Source organism: Corvus moneduloides, chromosome 24, assembly GCF_009650955.1.
Source record: "Corvus moneduloides isolate bCorMon1 chromosome 24, bCorMon1.pri, whole genome shotgun sequence".
In the NCBI taxonomy this organism is placed as follows: Eukaryota; Metazoa; Chordata; class Aves; order Passeriformes; family Corvidae; genus Corvus; species Corvus moneduloides.
In genome coordinates, this window is record NC_045499.1 from 4,805,444 (window position 1) to 4,819,999 (window position 14,556).

Below are 14,556 nucleotides of genomic sequence, written 5' to 3' on the forward strand. Positions count from 1 at the left end.
CCGCGCCCCGACCGGGCTCGCTCGAGGAGGAGGAGGTGGAGGAGGAGGTGGAGGAGGAGGAGGAGGGAGAGAGAAGCCAGAGAGAAACTTGTGCTGGGGATTAAGAGAGGCAGGAGGAGGGAGAGGTGCGCACAGGTAAGCTCTGGGCAGGTGTTTCCCCCCCGGGCTCTTCTCACCTCGCCTGAGCTTCCCACCCAGGACGCCGCCACGCTCCTGCCCTCTCCAGCCTCCCTTCCATCCCAAAAAACATCTGTTCTCCCTCTTTTCCCCCCTCTCCTCTTGGTTCTTCTGTCCTGCAGCGCTCGGGAGTCTTTGTTCTCTCCCTCTGCCCCGGTTGCAGGAGTTTCTCTCGGCGTGGGGTGGAGAACGGGGGGGTTTTGGGGGCTGTGGGGTCACAGGGAAGTCCCGGGGGTGTGACAGCGCTGCGGCCACTGCCAGGCGCTTTTTGGGGGGACCCTTTGTGTGTCCCCCACTCCACCTGTGCTCCCCCACACCCCAAACCTCAGCACGTTTCGCTCAGCAGCCAAAGTGGGAGGGTCGGGGGGGCTGCAAAGCCCAAACTGGGGGCGTCGGGGGCCAGAACTGGGGGAGCCCTGGGAGCTGCACAGCCCCAGCCATGCCCGGGGCAATCCCCAGCCTTGGGAAGAAGGAGGGAAAACAAGCAAGGAAAGGGAGAGGCTGAGAGGGGAAAGGACTCCTCCGGAGCCAGGAATGCCACCAGGAATGTCACCTCCGGGGACATCGGGGCACCTCGTCCTGCCTGGGGCAGGGGCTGCGGAGACGGACGGGGCTTGAAGGGGCTCTGGGGGGCTGCTCCCGTCTCCCCGCACCGGACTGGGAACAGGGAATTTCGGAGAGGACCGGAGCGAGGTGGGAGCGAGCAGCCCGACAGCTCCAGGGCCACTTCCAGCGGGCTGCGTTTCAGCCCAAAATGTAGCTGGTAAAGCCCTTCTTTCCTGCCTGCACCGCACCGAGCATTCCCAGGGAATTCAATCCCACTTTTCCTGCCCGGAGCCAGCTCAGCTCCAGGTGGGCGGGGAGGTGCAGCCCCCTCCCCGCGCCCCCCAAAGTGAGGGTCCCGTTTGGAGCCCGCTCTTTGTCCCCGCTCGGGCAGGAGACGATGGGAGGAACAACCGGGAAATGATCGCCGAAATCCTGGGAAAAGGCTTTTTGTTGCTTGGAAGAGGCACATCCCAAACCTGCCCTTCCCCGCCGGCTGGAGAGGTTTAGGGAAAAGCAGCTCCAAAGTGAAACATGGGAATTCATCCCCCCGGCGCTGCGGGCGAAGCGCGCGGCACGTGAGGGCTCGGGAACTTCCCTGGGATCCCGCGATCCCGGCCCTGCCTCGTGTGGCCCCCGTGGCATCCCAGAGCTGCCACCCGGGAAGCGCAGCGCCCTTTCCCGGGACAGGCAGAATGCGGGAATGCTGTCGCTGCTCCCGGGGGAGCGAGGGATCAGCGCTTCCAGCCGGGGAGAGATAAAAGCGCAGCCGTGGGAGGTTTCCTCTGCCCTTGGAAGGGGCTGGAGAGGAGGGAACGAGGCGTCGGAGCCGCTTCCCACCCTGAGGGAAAAGCGGAGTGGGGCGAGGCTGCTGCGTGGGGTGGGAGGAGGGAGCGGGGCGCGTGTGGGGCCCGGGCCGGCGGCGCTTTGGCAGCGGCTCCTGCCGGGATTCGCTTTTGTCCCTGTCCAGCCATTCCCGCTGCGTGTGGCAGCGGGATCCGAGCCGGGAGCGGCGCTGGGAAGGGTCGGGACACGCAGGGAGGGGAGGAATTGCTGCCAGGGAGAAGGCAGCGGGAAGGTGCTCCCTGCCAGGGCCGCCTTCCCACGGGCGCTGCTGCCGGAGGAGGGGGCAGAGGGCGGGATGAGCCTTTGGGCAGGATCCCGGGGACTGTGGCCTCGCTCCTGGCACGCAGGAGCCCGGCGGGTGTCACCCAGCCCCGCATGGACACAGCGCCTTCCCAGCGGGAATGCGGCGGGACCAAGTCCCGGCTCCAGCCCGGCTCCGCTGCTCACTGGGAAAGGGCTGGGAAAGGGCTGGGAAAGGGCGAGAACCGCGGGGTTGTTGCATCAGGGCTGTGCCTCCCAGGGGACCCCTGGGTGACAGCCTGGCTGCCCGCTCTCTTTTCCACGATTCCCAGTGCTCCAGAGCCGCTGGAGAACGAGCTCTGCGTTGGGCCAGGCTCTTGCAGAGCCACGAGCGGTGTTGGACGCGAGGGAAGCCAAGGAAGGAGCTTTGCCGGATCCTTGTGGTTATTTTTATCTCGCTCTCCTTGTTCTCCTCCAACACTCCCGTTCCCAGGCGGGGAGGGGGCTTTTCCCCCACCAGGAATGACGGGAATTGAGGGACGGTGTGAGAGGAGCTAACAGCGAGCTGGAAAGGGGCTCTGCTCCAGCCATCCGGGCTTTTCCTGCCTCTCCCAAGGCTAAAATTCCCTTTATCCCTCCGCGGGAGCAGATCTTGGACAAATATCCGGATCCAGCTGCTCCCTGCTCCCCTCACTGCTGCAGGAAGCACCCGAGGGGCAGCGCGGGGACCTCTGATGGTGACAAATCCCCCCCGGTGACCTTTGCACGGCTCCTTCTCGCCCTGGGCTGGCGGCTTCTCCCTGCCCTTGGCGCCCATCCCGGGGCTGGCAGCCGGCGCTGCTGGGAGCTGGGGGTTACTGGGATGCAGGGAAGAGAAACTATGTGCAAAGCAAACCCCAGCGGCATTCGGGGCTGGAATTTCCAGCTGTTGCGCCGGGGGGGTTTTTTGTCCATTGTAAAGGGGGATGGCTGAGGAAGCAGCTGCCTCCTTCTGGGAAAAACCCCGGCTTCTGTTGGGTGCCTCGGCCTTGCAGCCAGGCCAAGCTCAGCGGCTCGGGAGGTGTCAGGACTGGTTTTATCCATGAATTGAGCCTTTTTTCCACGCCAGGCCCTCGGTTTCCTGAATTCCTGCGTTGCTCCATGACTTAACTTTGTTCCAGTGGCTCGGATTCCTTGTGGGCAGCTGGAATCGGAGCTGTGCCGTCCGTCGGGAGCAACGGCAAAGCTCGGGAGGGGAGGTTGGCTGTGCTGGGGCTCTGGTCGCTGTTCCTGCAGGATCAGGGGGTGGGATTTGGGAATTTGGCTCCTGGCACTCACGCCAGTAAATCCAACTGGATGGAGAACAGACTTCCAAATGTTCCAGGTCCGGGGAGAGCTGGCTTGGAATCTTCCAGAGAGTTGGAGACGATTGTGATGCTTGTGGTGGCCTCGGGCTCGTTGCATCCGTTTTTTTGGGAATGTCACTGGTTTCCTGCAGTTTGCTTAGAAGTGGGTCCTGCTTTCCCCAGGCAGGCTGGGGACCGGCATCAGAGGAGGGCGGTGGCAGTGCCACGGAGCTGGGACAGTCCCCGCGGGGATGTGGGGTGGATAAAAGGGGCCGCGTCCGCCTCCCGCCACTTCCCATCTGTGCCGACAAAACCCACAGGATGCCGTCACTCTCCAGCCGGGATTCCTGGCTCTGGTGGCTGTTCCCGCTCTGTGCCGAGTCCCCGAACATCTGGGATGTCAAATCCTCGTGCGGAGGGGACGGGGCAGCCTCAGGCAGCTCCTGCTGCCAGCGGGGTGACAGCGCTGTCCTGTGCCCTGCCCTGCTGGGACATTGCTGGGTGGCCTGAGCGGGTCCAACACCTGGATCACAGCGTGTCCTGGCTGGAATATTGTGTCCTGGATGGAATAGCAGCTCCCATCTGGGATATCACCTCCCAGCTGGAATATCATGTCCCAGCTGCTTCCTCCCCTCCTCACCAGGCCAAACTCAGCCCTCAGCCCCCGCCGCTCCCTCAGGAGTTTGTGGGGATTAAAATTCAGGTTCTGGAGCAGAGGAAAAACCCCATGGAAATCTCTAGGACCTCATGGAAAGCTCTGGGACAACGTGGAGCAAGATCCATGTGCTGTGGCTGGGAAAGGAGCAGGATGCTGACGGAATGGGATGCTGGAGGAATAGGAAGGGCACTGCACAAACACATCCCTGTCACGGATTTTCCCGTTCTCCGGACACCGAATCCGGAATGCGGGGACAGGAGCGCGTCCATCCCCAACCAGGACCTGCCGCAGGATCAGGATCCGGCAGCTTTGGGCTCCGCTGGCTCCTTCCCTGCTCCTCCCTTCCCCCAGCAAGATGCCAGAGCCCTGATGGAAAGCAGCCGGCTCGGGAGGCGTGCGGGGTTAACCAGAGCCAGATGGGAGCCCGGAGGAGCAGGCTGGGCCCGCAGGGGGGAGCGAGAACGGGATCTTTTCCTGGAGAAAGTCAATTCCTTGGAGCCTCAGGAAAGCACGCGATGGCTTCAAAGGGAGCCGGGTTGGCAGAGGCGGCCCTGGAAGCGGGTGGCCCGTCCAGGGTGGGATGCAGATCCCGCCGGGAAGCAACAGGGGGTTGGGGCGGCCCCGTCCCTGTGGTTCCCAGGTCGGGTGGGGGCTTTTCCCCCTCCAGGGATGATGGAAATTGGGGGCTCCAGATGTGGGGAGAGATGGAAATGGTCAGGCAAGGGAAGATGGGCAGCGAATCCCACTCTGCTGTGCTGGGTGGGAGAGCTGGAAGTGCCTGATTTCCCTCTAAAATTGGCACCAGCAGCTCCGGCACCACCGAAGGCTTCTCCCATCCCGGCAGCACTTTCCCATCCATTTCCCCTTCTTCCTCTGGTTTTCCTCATTTTCCTCCCTCTCCTCTGTCTCCACTCCCCTTCCCACTCTCCCTCTGCCTTGCCCTGCATCCAGCTCAGCTCTGATCCCTCCGGGGTGATGAATCCCACCGGGAAAAGCCTGGAGAGCCCCCCGAGGTCTGTGCCCAGGAATCCCACCCCGATCCAGGCCTGCTCCAGCTGGGGAATGTGGGAGCATCCAAACACCTCCTGCATGGGGAGCTCCTCTGCTGGATCCCTCCATCCTCCAAGGCAGCAGCCGGAGAATTCCCAGAAAATCTGGCCAGGATGATCAAGGAACTGCTGTTCCAGGGAGGAGCAGGGATGGGACAGGAGGATAAGGACCCAGAGAAGAGGGAGAGGTGACCAGGGATGATGTCCAGGAGAAACTCCCTGACTTGGGGCACACAGACCTCGCCTGATCCCTCCCAATCTCCCACTGTGTCTCTTCCCAAATAATCAATGGGACTTGAGGGGCTGGACGGGTTCTGACGGCAGCACAGGGAGCTGTGGATCCCAACCCCTCCGGTGTTCCGACTTCGGAATGCCCTTTTCATCCCAGGGGCTGTTCTTCCTCCTGGGGCCATCCACCTCTCCTGCCCCGTTAACCGCTGCCGGATTCCCGACGCTTTTCCGCAGCCAGTTTCCTGCGGAATCACTGATTCGCTGGCTCGAGTGCCAAATGAAGCCCAATCCCTCAAGGTGTCCGGAGGGCTGATCCATCCTTCGGGAAGAGAGGATGGAAGAGTTCTCCAGGGAGGGACGGTGGAAAAACGGAATAAAACCCCAGATTGAACCAAAACCAACATTCCCCATGGATAACGGTGAGGCAGAGGGAGGATCCCGGGGATAACGGTGAATGAGAGAGGGATCTCATGGATATTGGTGAGCCTGAGAGAGGAATTCCATGGATAATGGTGAGCCAGGAAGAGGAATTTAATGGATAATGGTGAATGAGAGAGAGGGATCCCATGGATAGTGGTGAGGCAGGGAGGGATCCCATGGATAATGGTGAGCCAGAGGAATTCCATGGATAATGGTGAGGCAGGGAGAGGAATTCCATGGATAATGGTGAGGCAGGGAGAGGGATCCCATGGATACTGGTGAATGAGAGAGAGGGATCCCATGGATAATGGTTGAGGTAGGGGGGGCATCCCACGGATAACAATGAGCAAGGGAGAGAAATTCCATGGATAATGGTGAGCCAGGGATAGGAATTTAATGGATAATGGTGAATGAGAGAGAGGGATCCCATGGATAATGGTGAGCCAGAGGAATTCCATGGATAATGGTGAATGAGAGAGAGGGATCCCATGGATAATGGTTGAGGTAGGGGGGGGATCCCACAGATAACAATAAGCAAGGGAGAGGAATTCCATGGATAATGGTGAGCCAGGGATAGGGACCTCAGGGACTCCTGCGCTGGGGAGGGGTTGGATTTGAGGACGACTTCCAAAGGGAAGGAGAGCGGAAGGGAGGTGACAAAGGGACAAATCCCTGCACGCCAGCAGCGAGGAGGCAACAATTCCTCAACCAGCCCCTTCCCAACCCCCCCTCTCCTTCCCTCCCTTCAGGAAAACTCCTGGACCATGAAGGTGGCCCTGGCGTTGCTTCTCCCACTCGTGCTCGCCCTGGTGCCGCCGGCGAGCGGGCAGCGGCGCAAACCCCCCCGCAGACCCACCCGGCCGCCCGCGCCCTTCGAGGAGCCCGTGGAGCCCACGGAGCTGCCGCCTCCCCTCCCTCCGGGCCCTCCATCCGTGTTCCCCGACTGCCCTCGGGAATGCTACTGCCCGCCGGACTTCCCGTCGGCGCTGTACTGCGACAGCCGCAACCTGCGCACGGTGCCGGTGATCCCGCCCCGCATCCACTACCTGTACCTGCAGAACAACTTCATCGCCGACCTGCCCGAGGAGTCCTTCCGCAACGCCACCGGCCTCAAATGGGTCAACCTGGACAACAACCGCATCCGCAAGGTGGACAGGAGGGTGCTGGAGAAGCTGGAAAACCTCATCTTCCTCTACATGGAGAGGAACCAGCTGAAGGAGGTGCCCGCCTTCCTGCCGCCCAACCTGGAGCAGCTGCGGCTCAGCAGGAACCAGATCTCCAAGATCCCCGCCGGCGTCTTCAACAAGCTGGAGAACCTGGTGCTGCTGGACCTGCACCACAACAAGCTGAGCGACGGCGTCTTCAACAAGAACACCTTCAAGGGGCTCAAGAACCTCATGCAGCTCAACCTGGCCCACAACATCCTGAGGAAGATGCCCCCCGGTGTGCCCAGCGCCATCCACCAGCTCTTCCTGGACAGGAACAACATTGAGGACATCCCCAGCGATTATTTCAAGGAGTTTCCCAACCTGGCCTTCATCCGGCTCAACTACAACCAGATCTCGGATAAGGGGCTGCCCAAAAATTCCTTCAACCTCACCAACCTGCTGGTGCTGCACCTGGCCCACAACAAGCTCACCAACGTGCCCTTCATCAGCGCCAAGCTGGAGCACCTCTACCTGAACAACAACTCCATCGAGAGTGAGTCCCGCTGCTTGGGTGGGGTCTCTGGGGTGGTTTTTGGGGAGAAAAACCTTGGAAAGGTCGTTTCTCACCCGGTGGGATGTGATCCCTTCAGCGGTGGTGGGATGAGGCGGGAGCTACAAGGGTGGAGGAAGGATCTGGGTGGAAGGGGAGGAGCAGAGTGGAATCCCCCCGGTGCTGCAGGACTTGTCCCGGTTGTCTTCTTCGGGGCCACCTGCTCTGGGAAGGGCTCTTTCCCTGGCAAAAATCGGGATATTTAAGAAGAGTCTGGGCACGTATTTTAGGAACAGATGCCAAACACACGGCTCGGGATGGTGAGGAAATCACCCGGCTCTGCTCCCGAGCGGAGCCGTGCGGGGAAGGAGCGGGGAGAACGAGGCTGCCATGGAGGCAGAGCAGCCAGGGCCATTCCAGGGAAATCCAGTTGCAATTCCATGGGAGAGGAGCCTGGGATGCATGGAAGCACAGCGAGCACAGAGGAGGAGACAGAATCCCACTGACTTCCAGTTCAGATTTCCGGGGCCTAAAGGGGCTCCAGGAGAGCTGGAGACAGACTTGGGATGAGGGATGGAGGGACAGGATGCAGGGAATGGCTTCTCACTGCCAGAGGGCAGGGATGGATGGGATATTGGGAAGGAATTCTGCTCTGGGAGAGAGGTGAGGGACTGGGATGGAATTCCCAGAGGAGCGGTGGCTGCCCCATCCCTGGGAGTATCCAAGGCTGGGTTGGAGCACCCTGGGATGGTGGAAGGTGTCCCTGCCCATGGCGGGGGTGGCACTGGGTGAGCTTTACGGTCCCTTCCAACCCAAACCATTCCAGGATTCCAGGATTCCTGGTCTCCCCAGATGTTACCGCTGTTAGAGCTCCAGGACCCTGCTGTGATCACATCTGCCTCCAACCCTCATTAATCTGAATTTCAATCAAACACCATCAAATTTGAGCCGGGGGGGGACCTTGGGATGCAGGTGGTGACTCCTGCTGGCTTCCCACATCCCCAGCATCCCGATCTTGCCGGCGTTTCCCATGGAGGGAAATCCCACACACGCCCTGGCCCAGCTTTTCCTCGCCTGTTTTCCCCAGTTTTCAGAAGGTTTCCATCCCCGGAGCCGGGTGCTGACATCAGAATCCCGCTGTTTATGTCCCATACCGTGGAATTCCAGAGGCGAGCAACGAGCCGGGTGCTGACGTTATCTCCGGCAAGACAGGGCTGGAGTGGGATTCCTTGATGTTTTTTTGGGAAGCTCGGGGCTGGCTCGGCAGGTTCCGGGAGAGGGATTGATCCCTTTTCTCTCCGGAACGCCACCGCATCCGGAGGAACGTGACCTACTTCGCTCCTGATCAAAAGCCAGATCTTTCCTCTCGCTGGGGCTTCGGGAACAGCCTGGGATTGACCCTTTTGGTAGCAAAACAACCCCAATTTGGGGTTCAACAACAGCGGGGGGCTCAAGAATCCCTCTCCACATTCCCTTTTCCCTAACGGGCATCCCGCCGTTCCTCTCCTCTCCACAGAAATCAACGGCACGCAGATCTGCCCCACCTCGCTGGTGTCCATCCAGGATTTCTCGCCCTCCGACCTGGACAGTGTCCCCCGGCTCCGCTACCTGCGGCTGGACGGGAACCTCCTGAAGCCGCCAATCCCGCTGGACCTGATGCTGTGTTTCCGCCTCCTGCAGTCCGTGGTGTTTTAGCCCAGCCCTGCCTCTCCCAGGCCCGGCTTTGCTCGGACATTTCCCCCCAGCCCCGGCGGCGTTGGACACGCAGGACCCTCTCTCCTCCCTCTCCCCCCGCTCACTCCCCGCCTCCATCCCTCTCCCCTTTTCCCCCTTTTCCCCCCCTGCAGGGACACTCGTGGCTCCTTGGGGACCGCTCTCTGCAGGACAGCGCCGTGTCCCAGCTGCCACCCCAGGTCACAGCTGCCGGTCCTTGTCCCCCAGGCTGAGCCCGGAACCGCCTCCGCCTCTCCCGTCCCCAGCCAGCGGAGTTCCGGAGGGCTGGATTCGGTTCGGATGGAGCTGCCGGGCTCGGGGCGTGTCCCTGCTCCCTGAGGGTGTCCCTGAGGACGATTCCCGGTGGGCTGGGGAGCGGGGATGGGCGGTGCCGCGCGGGTGGGATCCGTGGAAGCGGAGGGAGGACGGATCCGGAGGATGGATCTGGGAATGAGGCAGCCGCGGATCGTGGCCAGAGCGGCACCCCAGGGGATGGGGACATGCTCCTGTCCCCGGGGCCCTTCTGGAGGGCTTTGGCTCCACGTTTTTCTGGAGGAGGATCTAAATCCCTCCTGGAGCTGGGCGTTTGCCGGGATGGAGCAGGGAAGGTGTCCTGCCCCTGGATCCTGCGCCCGGTGTGGGCCACGCCTTCCCGCATCCCCCTCGGCCCCTGACCGGCTTCAAATCCCCCATCCCAGCACCGATCCATGGGGCCTCAGCCGCATCCCAGCATTCTGCGTCCACATCCATGGGATCACAGCCCCATCCTGAATCCTTCCCTCTGACCTGGGGGGATGCAGGGCCCACAGCCCCATCCCAAAATCCTGCGCACTTCCCTGTAAAATCTGGGATCAAGGGCACATCCGTGGGCTCACAGCTTCATCCCAAAATCCTGCATCCTTCCCACTGAGCTCTGAGGATTCAGGGCCACATCCACGGCTCAGTTTCTCTCCGGAGCCAATCCCACATGACCGGGTTTTGCCTTTTTTTTTTATTAGAAATAAAAGGAAGGGAGAAGAAAAGGGAAGAATTACCCTTTAGAAGAGCTATTTTTATCCCTTCTCTTCCTCACATGTATCGCTTCCCCCTTTGATAGCTGTACCTGCATTTATAGGGTGTCCGGGTTTTGGGGGGATTATTCTCTTCTTTTCTTCCCGAGTCTCAGGATTTGGATTTAAAGGCCGAGCATTAGAGGGAGAAAAAAGGAAAAAAAAGAGAAAAAAAAAAAAAAGATTCAAAATCCAACTGCAACGAGCATTAAATAAACCAAAGAAAGCTCCTTTCAGCAGAACTGACCCTTCCCGGGACGGCCACGGACGGGCACCGTGTCCTTCTCCCCGGGGATGGCACAGGGATGCTCCCCCCTTTTTCCATTCATTAAAACCCCGTGCTAATTAAGGAGGTTTTTTCCTGACGATAAAATCTCCTTTCGGGCTCTCCCTGCAGTTGGGTGGGACAGGATCCAGCCCTGAACCCGGATGGAACCCCCCTGGATGTATTTATATGATGTGTATATAGACTGGTAGAATGTACAGATATTCCTAGAGCCACGTGTACCTCCCGACCCAGCAACTTCATGGGATTTTCACTCCCACTCCCCGCAGCAGTGGAAATAAAATCATTCACAAGGGACCCCGAGCCTCTCCCCGATCCATCCTCGCCTTCCTCAGGCGCTGCCGCATCCAGGAGCAAAATTTCCTCGCCTGGAAGCAACTTCCCCAACGTTTTGGGGTGTTGGGGGTGTTTGGGGTTTAGTGGTGCTGGATTTGGGGAGGAATTCTTGGCTGGGAGGGTGGGGAGGGGTTGGGCTGGAATTCCCGGAGAATCTGTGGCCGCCCCATCCCTGGAAGTGTCCAAGGCCAGATTGGAGCAACCTGGGATCATGGGAAGCATCCCTGCCCATGGGATGGGATGGGATTTAAGGTCCCTTGACCCCAAACCAGGGTTTTGACGGGTTGGGCTCACAGCTCGGGTGTCAAAGCTGGTGTCACACCTGTTGCTAGCCAGGTTCATGCCCTAACGAGCATCCCTGCTAATTAGGAGAGCCTCATCTTGGCTGCAGCCCCCGGGGCCCTGAGCGTCACTGACAACCACGAGCTGCCCCCATGGCACCGGGGGAAGCCCTACAAACCTCCCCGGGGTGATTTTCCCAACGGGAGCAGCCGGGAGGATCCTCAGGGAACGCACGGGGAGGGGGATCCGTGGCGGGGCTCGGGCTGCGCGTGTTCCCGCACGAGTGGGGTGGGCGGCGGCAGCGGCTGCTCCTTCTGCCCGTCCCCAAAACCCGCTCCTGCTGCTGCTCTCCCCACGTGAATCCCGAGCGGAGAGGGAGGACGGGTGTGGGAGAAGGTGTGAGGATGTGGGATGAGGCGGGGGGCCGCTCCCGGCAGGGTTTGTGTGCGTTCGTGGTGTGCAGAGCAGGCGCAGGCACCCACCCGCCCCCCAAAATCCCGCTGTTTCATAACCAGCGCGTGAATCCCCCGCTCCCAGGGGTGTTTTCCCTCCCTGGGGAAGTCAGATCCGTCTCCCACAGGGAGACGAGCACCCCAAACCGGTTCTTGCTCCCTACAAAGCCTCGGTGTCCCCATGGGAGCGGGAGTGGGGCTCTGAGAGTGGGATGCTGCTCCTGTGGGGTCACGGGGAAGGCTGGGACCCCTTCGTTAGTGGGGCCAAGAGGGGTGGGGGCTCCTCAGCTGCTGTTCCCAGTGCTGGGAAGGGGCTGGATCGCCCAGGGATTGGGAACAGGGGGAATTCTGGCTCCCATCAATCCCCCTTGCAGCTGGTGGTCCCCCAGCCCCATTTGTGGGTGCTGAGCAGGGCCCTCCCGCGCTGAGAGGGTTGGCACCGACCCTTTGGGGTTTGCTGGGCACTCAGAGAGCTTTGGGACGGTCCTGGGGGAGCAGGAACCCTTCAGGTGACACCGTCAGTGCAGGCAATGCTGAGGGGGGACAAGGGGAGGCTGCTGCCTGTGGGGGACAGGACATCATCGACTGGGCCAGGACAGCAAAGCAAAGACCCCAAAGACCCCACTGTCCTGGGGACCCTTCACCCTCGGGGATCCCACTGTCCTGGGGACCCCCTCACCCTCAGGGACCCTTCACCCTCAGGGATCCCACTATCCTGGGGACCCTTCACCCTCGAGGACCCCACTGCCCTGGGGACCCTGGGCCAGTCCAGCCTTTGCCATCTCAGCAGCCGCCCCCCGGCAGCGCTGACGCCCCCCCAGCTGCCACATCGCCTCCGTCACGGTGGCCACCGAGCCGCCTAATGAGGGGCTTAACGAAGCTTAGCGGCAGCTCCGTGCTGAGCGGGGCCGGGGGTGGGGAGGGGGGACTCGCCGTGGGCTGGGGGCTGTGGATGCCCACGGGGGGCTGGGGGGCTGCGGGGGTGTCCCCGCTCGCCCCGCTCGCAGATGGGTGCTCCGGGAGGGTGGGTGCGTGGGGGGCGATGCGCCGGTGGCGACGGGAACGTTTTCGCGGCCGTGGGTGGGCACGAGGCTGCCCAGGAGGGGCTGCCGTGCCCACCCTGCCCGTCCCGGAGTGTCCCAGCCCTGGCGGTGACATCCCTCAGGAGGGTCGTGACCCCCCGAGCTGAGCCCTGTGTGGGGGCATCAAGGGGTCGCCCCTGCCCCCCACCCCCCCCGGGGTGCGTCCCACCCGACCCCAATGAGGGGAGCAGTGCTGACCTCCCCCTGCACCCACACTGCCGCCCCCTTCCCAAAAAATCCCCAGAGTGCGAAGGTTTGGGGTGCTGAGCCCCTCCGGGAGGGGAATTGGGATGCGTGAGCTGAATGTCCCCATCCATCGGCTGGGGGGGGAATGGTCTGTGCAGCCCCCCCCAAACCCTGGGCTGGGCTGGTCACTGAGGTGACCACCCCTGGTGCTTTGGGGCACCCCTGGGGCTGGACACAGGCGGGAATCCCTCTCCGGTGGCACCGCCCGGGGCAGGGATGGCGCTGGCTCTGTCCCACCGCCCGTGGGGACACCAGGGCAGGGGGCACCGCTCGCTCCCCGTCCGATCCCGCCCCATCCCGCCCCTCTCAGCTCCAGCTCGGCCTGTTGGAGCAGAGCCACCACCGGGGCCGGCTCGCCGTGGGGACAATATAAAGTCCCAGCGGGGCACCGCCGGTTTGATTGGCCGCATCCCGCCTGTCCCCGCCAGACCCCCGAGAGCAGCCCCCTCCTCCTCCTCCTCCTCCTCCTCCTCCTCTCCGTGCATTAAAAGCCCTCCAGCGCTTCCCCACTGCTTCCCCAGCCCCTGGAGCCGAGCGGGGCTCTGCACGCCGAGGAGGAGGAGGAGGAGGGACAGGGGGTACGTCCGTGCCGGCTTCGTTTGACTCCTCCAGAGCCCCCCGGAGCTGGGGGATGGGAGGGTCTGGGGGGCTCAGAGTATTGGGAAAGGGCTGATCTGAGGGAAACCAGCAGGAATTCGGGAGCAGTATCCTCAGGACGGGGTGAAAAAACTCTGGGCTGGGTGGTGGAATTGGGATTTGGATTGGGAGAGGATGGAGGGGGCCGGGACCCTCCCTTTGCTCTGCCCTGGGTGTCCCATGGGGGTGCAGCCCGGAGGGAGGGAATTCTCCTGCGGGAATGGGCCCTGGAGGGTTTGGATGTGCCGCTGCCAGGACTGGGGGTGCTGGTGGCCGCTGATCCCCCCAAGGATGTTGGAAAAGCAGCATCCCGGGATTTAGACCTGGATGTGGGAGCACAGGCGGGGAGCAGCAGTTCCGGGGCTCCTGGGGCTGGTTCTCCTCGGCTGCTGAGGTTGTTGGGCCACTGACCAGTTCCACCCATCGCCACAAGCGGGATCCTGACCCCCTCCCCACCTCCTGACCCCCTCATCACCTCCCGACCCCTCCCCACTTCCCGACCCCCTCCCCACACCGGCGAGGCCTCTCCTGCACAGCCGAGCGTGAAATGGGCTGAAAGAAAAGGGCCACCGAGCGTCCCCGGGGCCGGGGGCTCCCTGTCCCCCCCACCGGGGCTGGCTCCGCCACATCCCGGCCCCGCATCCCTTCCCTCGCTGCTTCCAGCGCTTGGTGACCATTCCAGGCCCCATCCCTCGGCGCTGTGACCCTGGCCAGGCGCAGGATGTGTCCCCTGGGCTGGCTGGGCGTGGCCAGCATGTGCCTGGGGACACTTTGGGCTGTCCCAGCCCAGGAGAGGAGGAAGGCGGAGAAGCCCAAAGCTGATCTGACCCTCTATGAAAACCTGGATTTGGACAACTACGACCTGACCTTGGATAACTACGGCGAGATCCTGGACCTGAGCAACTACGAGGAGCTCTACGACTACGGGGACGTTGCCCCGAAGGTGAGGGGGACGCAGGAGAGCCCCTGGGTGCATCCCGGGACAGGGATTTGGTGCCAGGGACGGACGCGGCACCGCAGGAGGAGCAGCCTTGGCACCGGCAGCCCTGGCAGCTCTCCCAGTGCTGGGAAAGGTTTTGCCCGAGCCAAACCTCTGCCAGCTCTTTGTCCCCTGCCAGCGCTGGACGTGAGGATTCCTTCATCCCTCTGGGCAAAGAGGACGGGGGATTTTCCTGGAGAGCTTGGAGAGCTTTCCAAGAAGGGATTAATAACGCAAACCCAGCGCCTGAAGCCCCGGACCGGTGCCACCCACCCCGGAGGGGGACAAGCCGCCCACCCTCACACCCC

The 14,556-nt window shown here is 62.1% G+C and overlaps 2 protein-coding genes across 3 annotated transcripts in view; both read left to right on the forward strand.

The window, feature by feature from the left end:
• The first annotated feature begins 40 nt into the window (after nt 1–40).
• On the forward strand, nt 41–10,533 carry PRELP (proline and arginine rich end leucine rich repeat protein). Its single transcript, XM_032133134.1, has 3 exons — nt 41–135; nt 6,239–7,190; nt 8,704–10,533. The coding sequence occupies exons 2-3, from the start codon at nt 6,254–6,256 to the stop codon at nt 8,880–8,882; spliced, it is 1,116 nt and encodes a 371-aa protein (XP_031989025.1). The 5' UTR covers nt 41–135; nt 6,239–6,253; the 3' UTR covers nt 8,883–10,533.
• A 2,596-nt stretch (nt 10,534–13,129) lies between these two features.
• The window catches only part of OPTC (opticin), a 5,599-nt gene continuing 4,172 nt past the window's right edge, over nt 13,130–14,556 (forward strand). Inside the window, exons 1-2 of one of the 2 annotated variants that reach the window (XM_032133482.1) lie at nt 13,130–13,211; nt 13,933–14,212. In XM_032133482.1, the coding sequence (XP_031989373.1) occupies nt 13,991–14,212 (222 nt within the window). In that variant the 5' untranslated portion in view covers nt 13,130–13,211; nt 13,933–13,990. The remainder of the gene's footprint in view (nt 13,212–13,932; nt 14,213–14,556) is intronic. The other variant, XM_032133483.1, reaches the window with a different exon arrangement.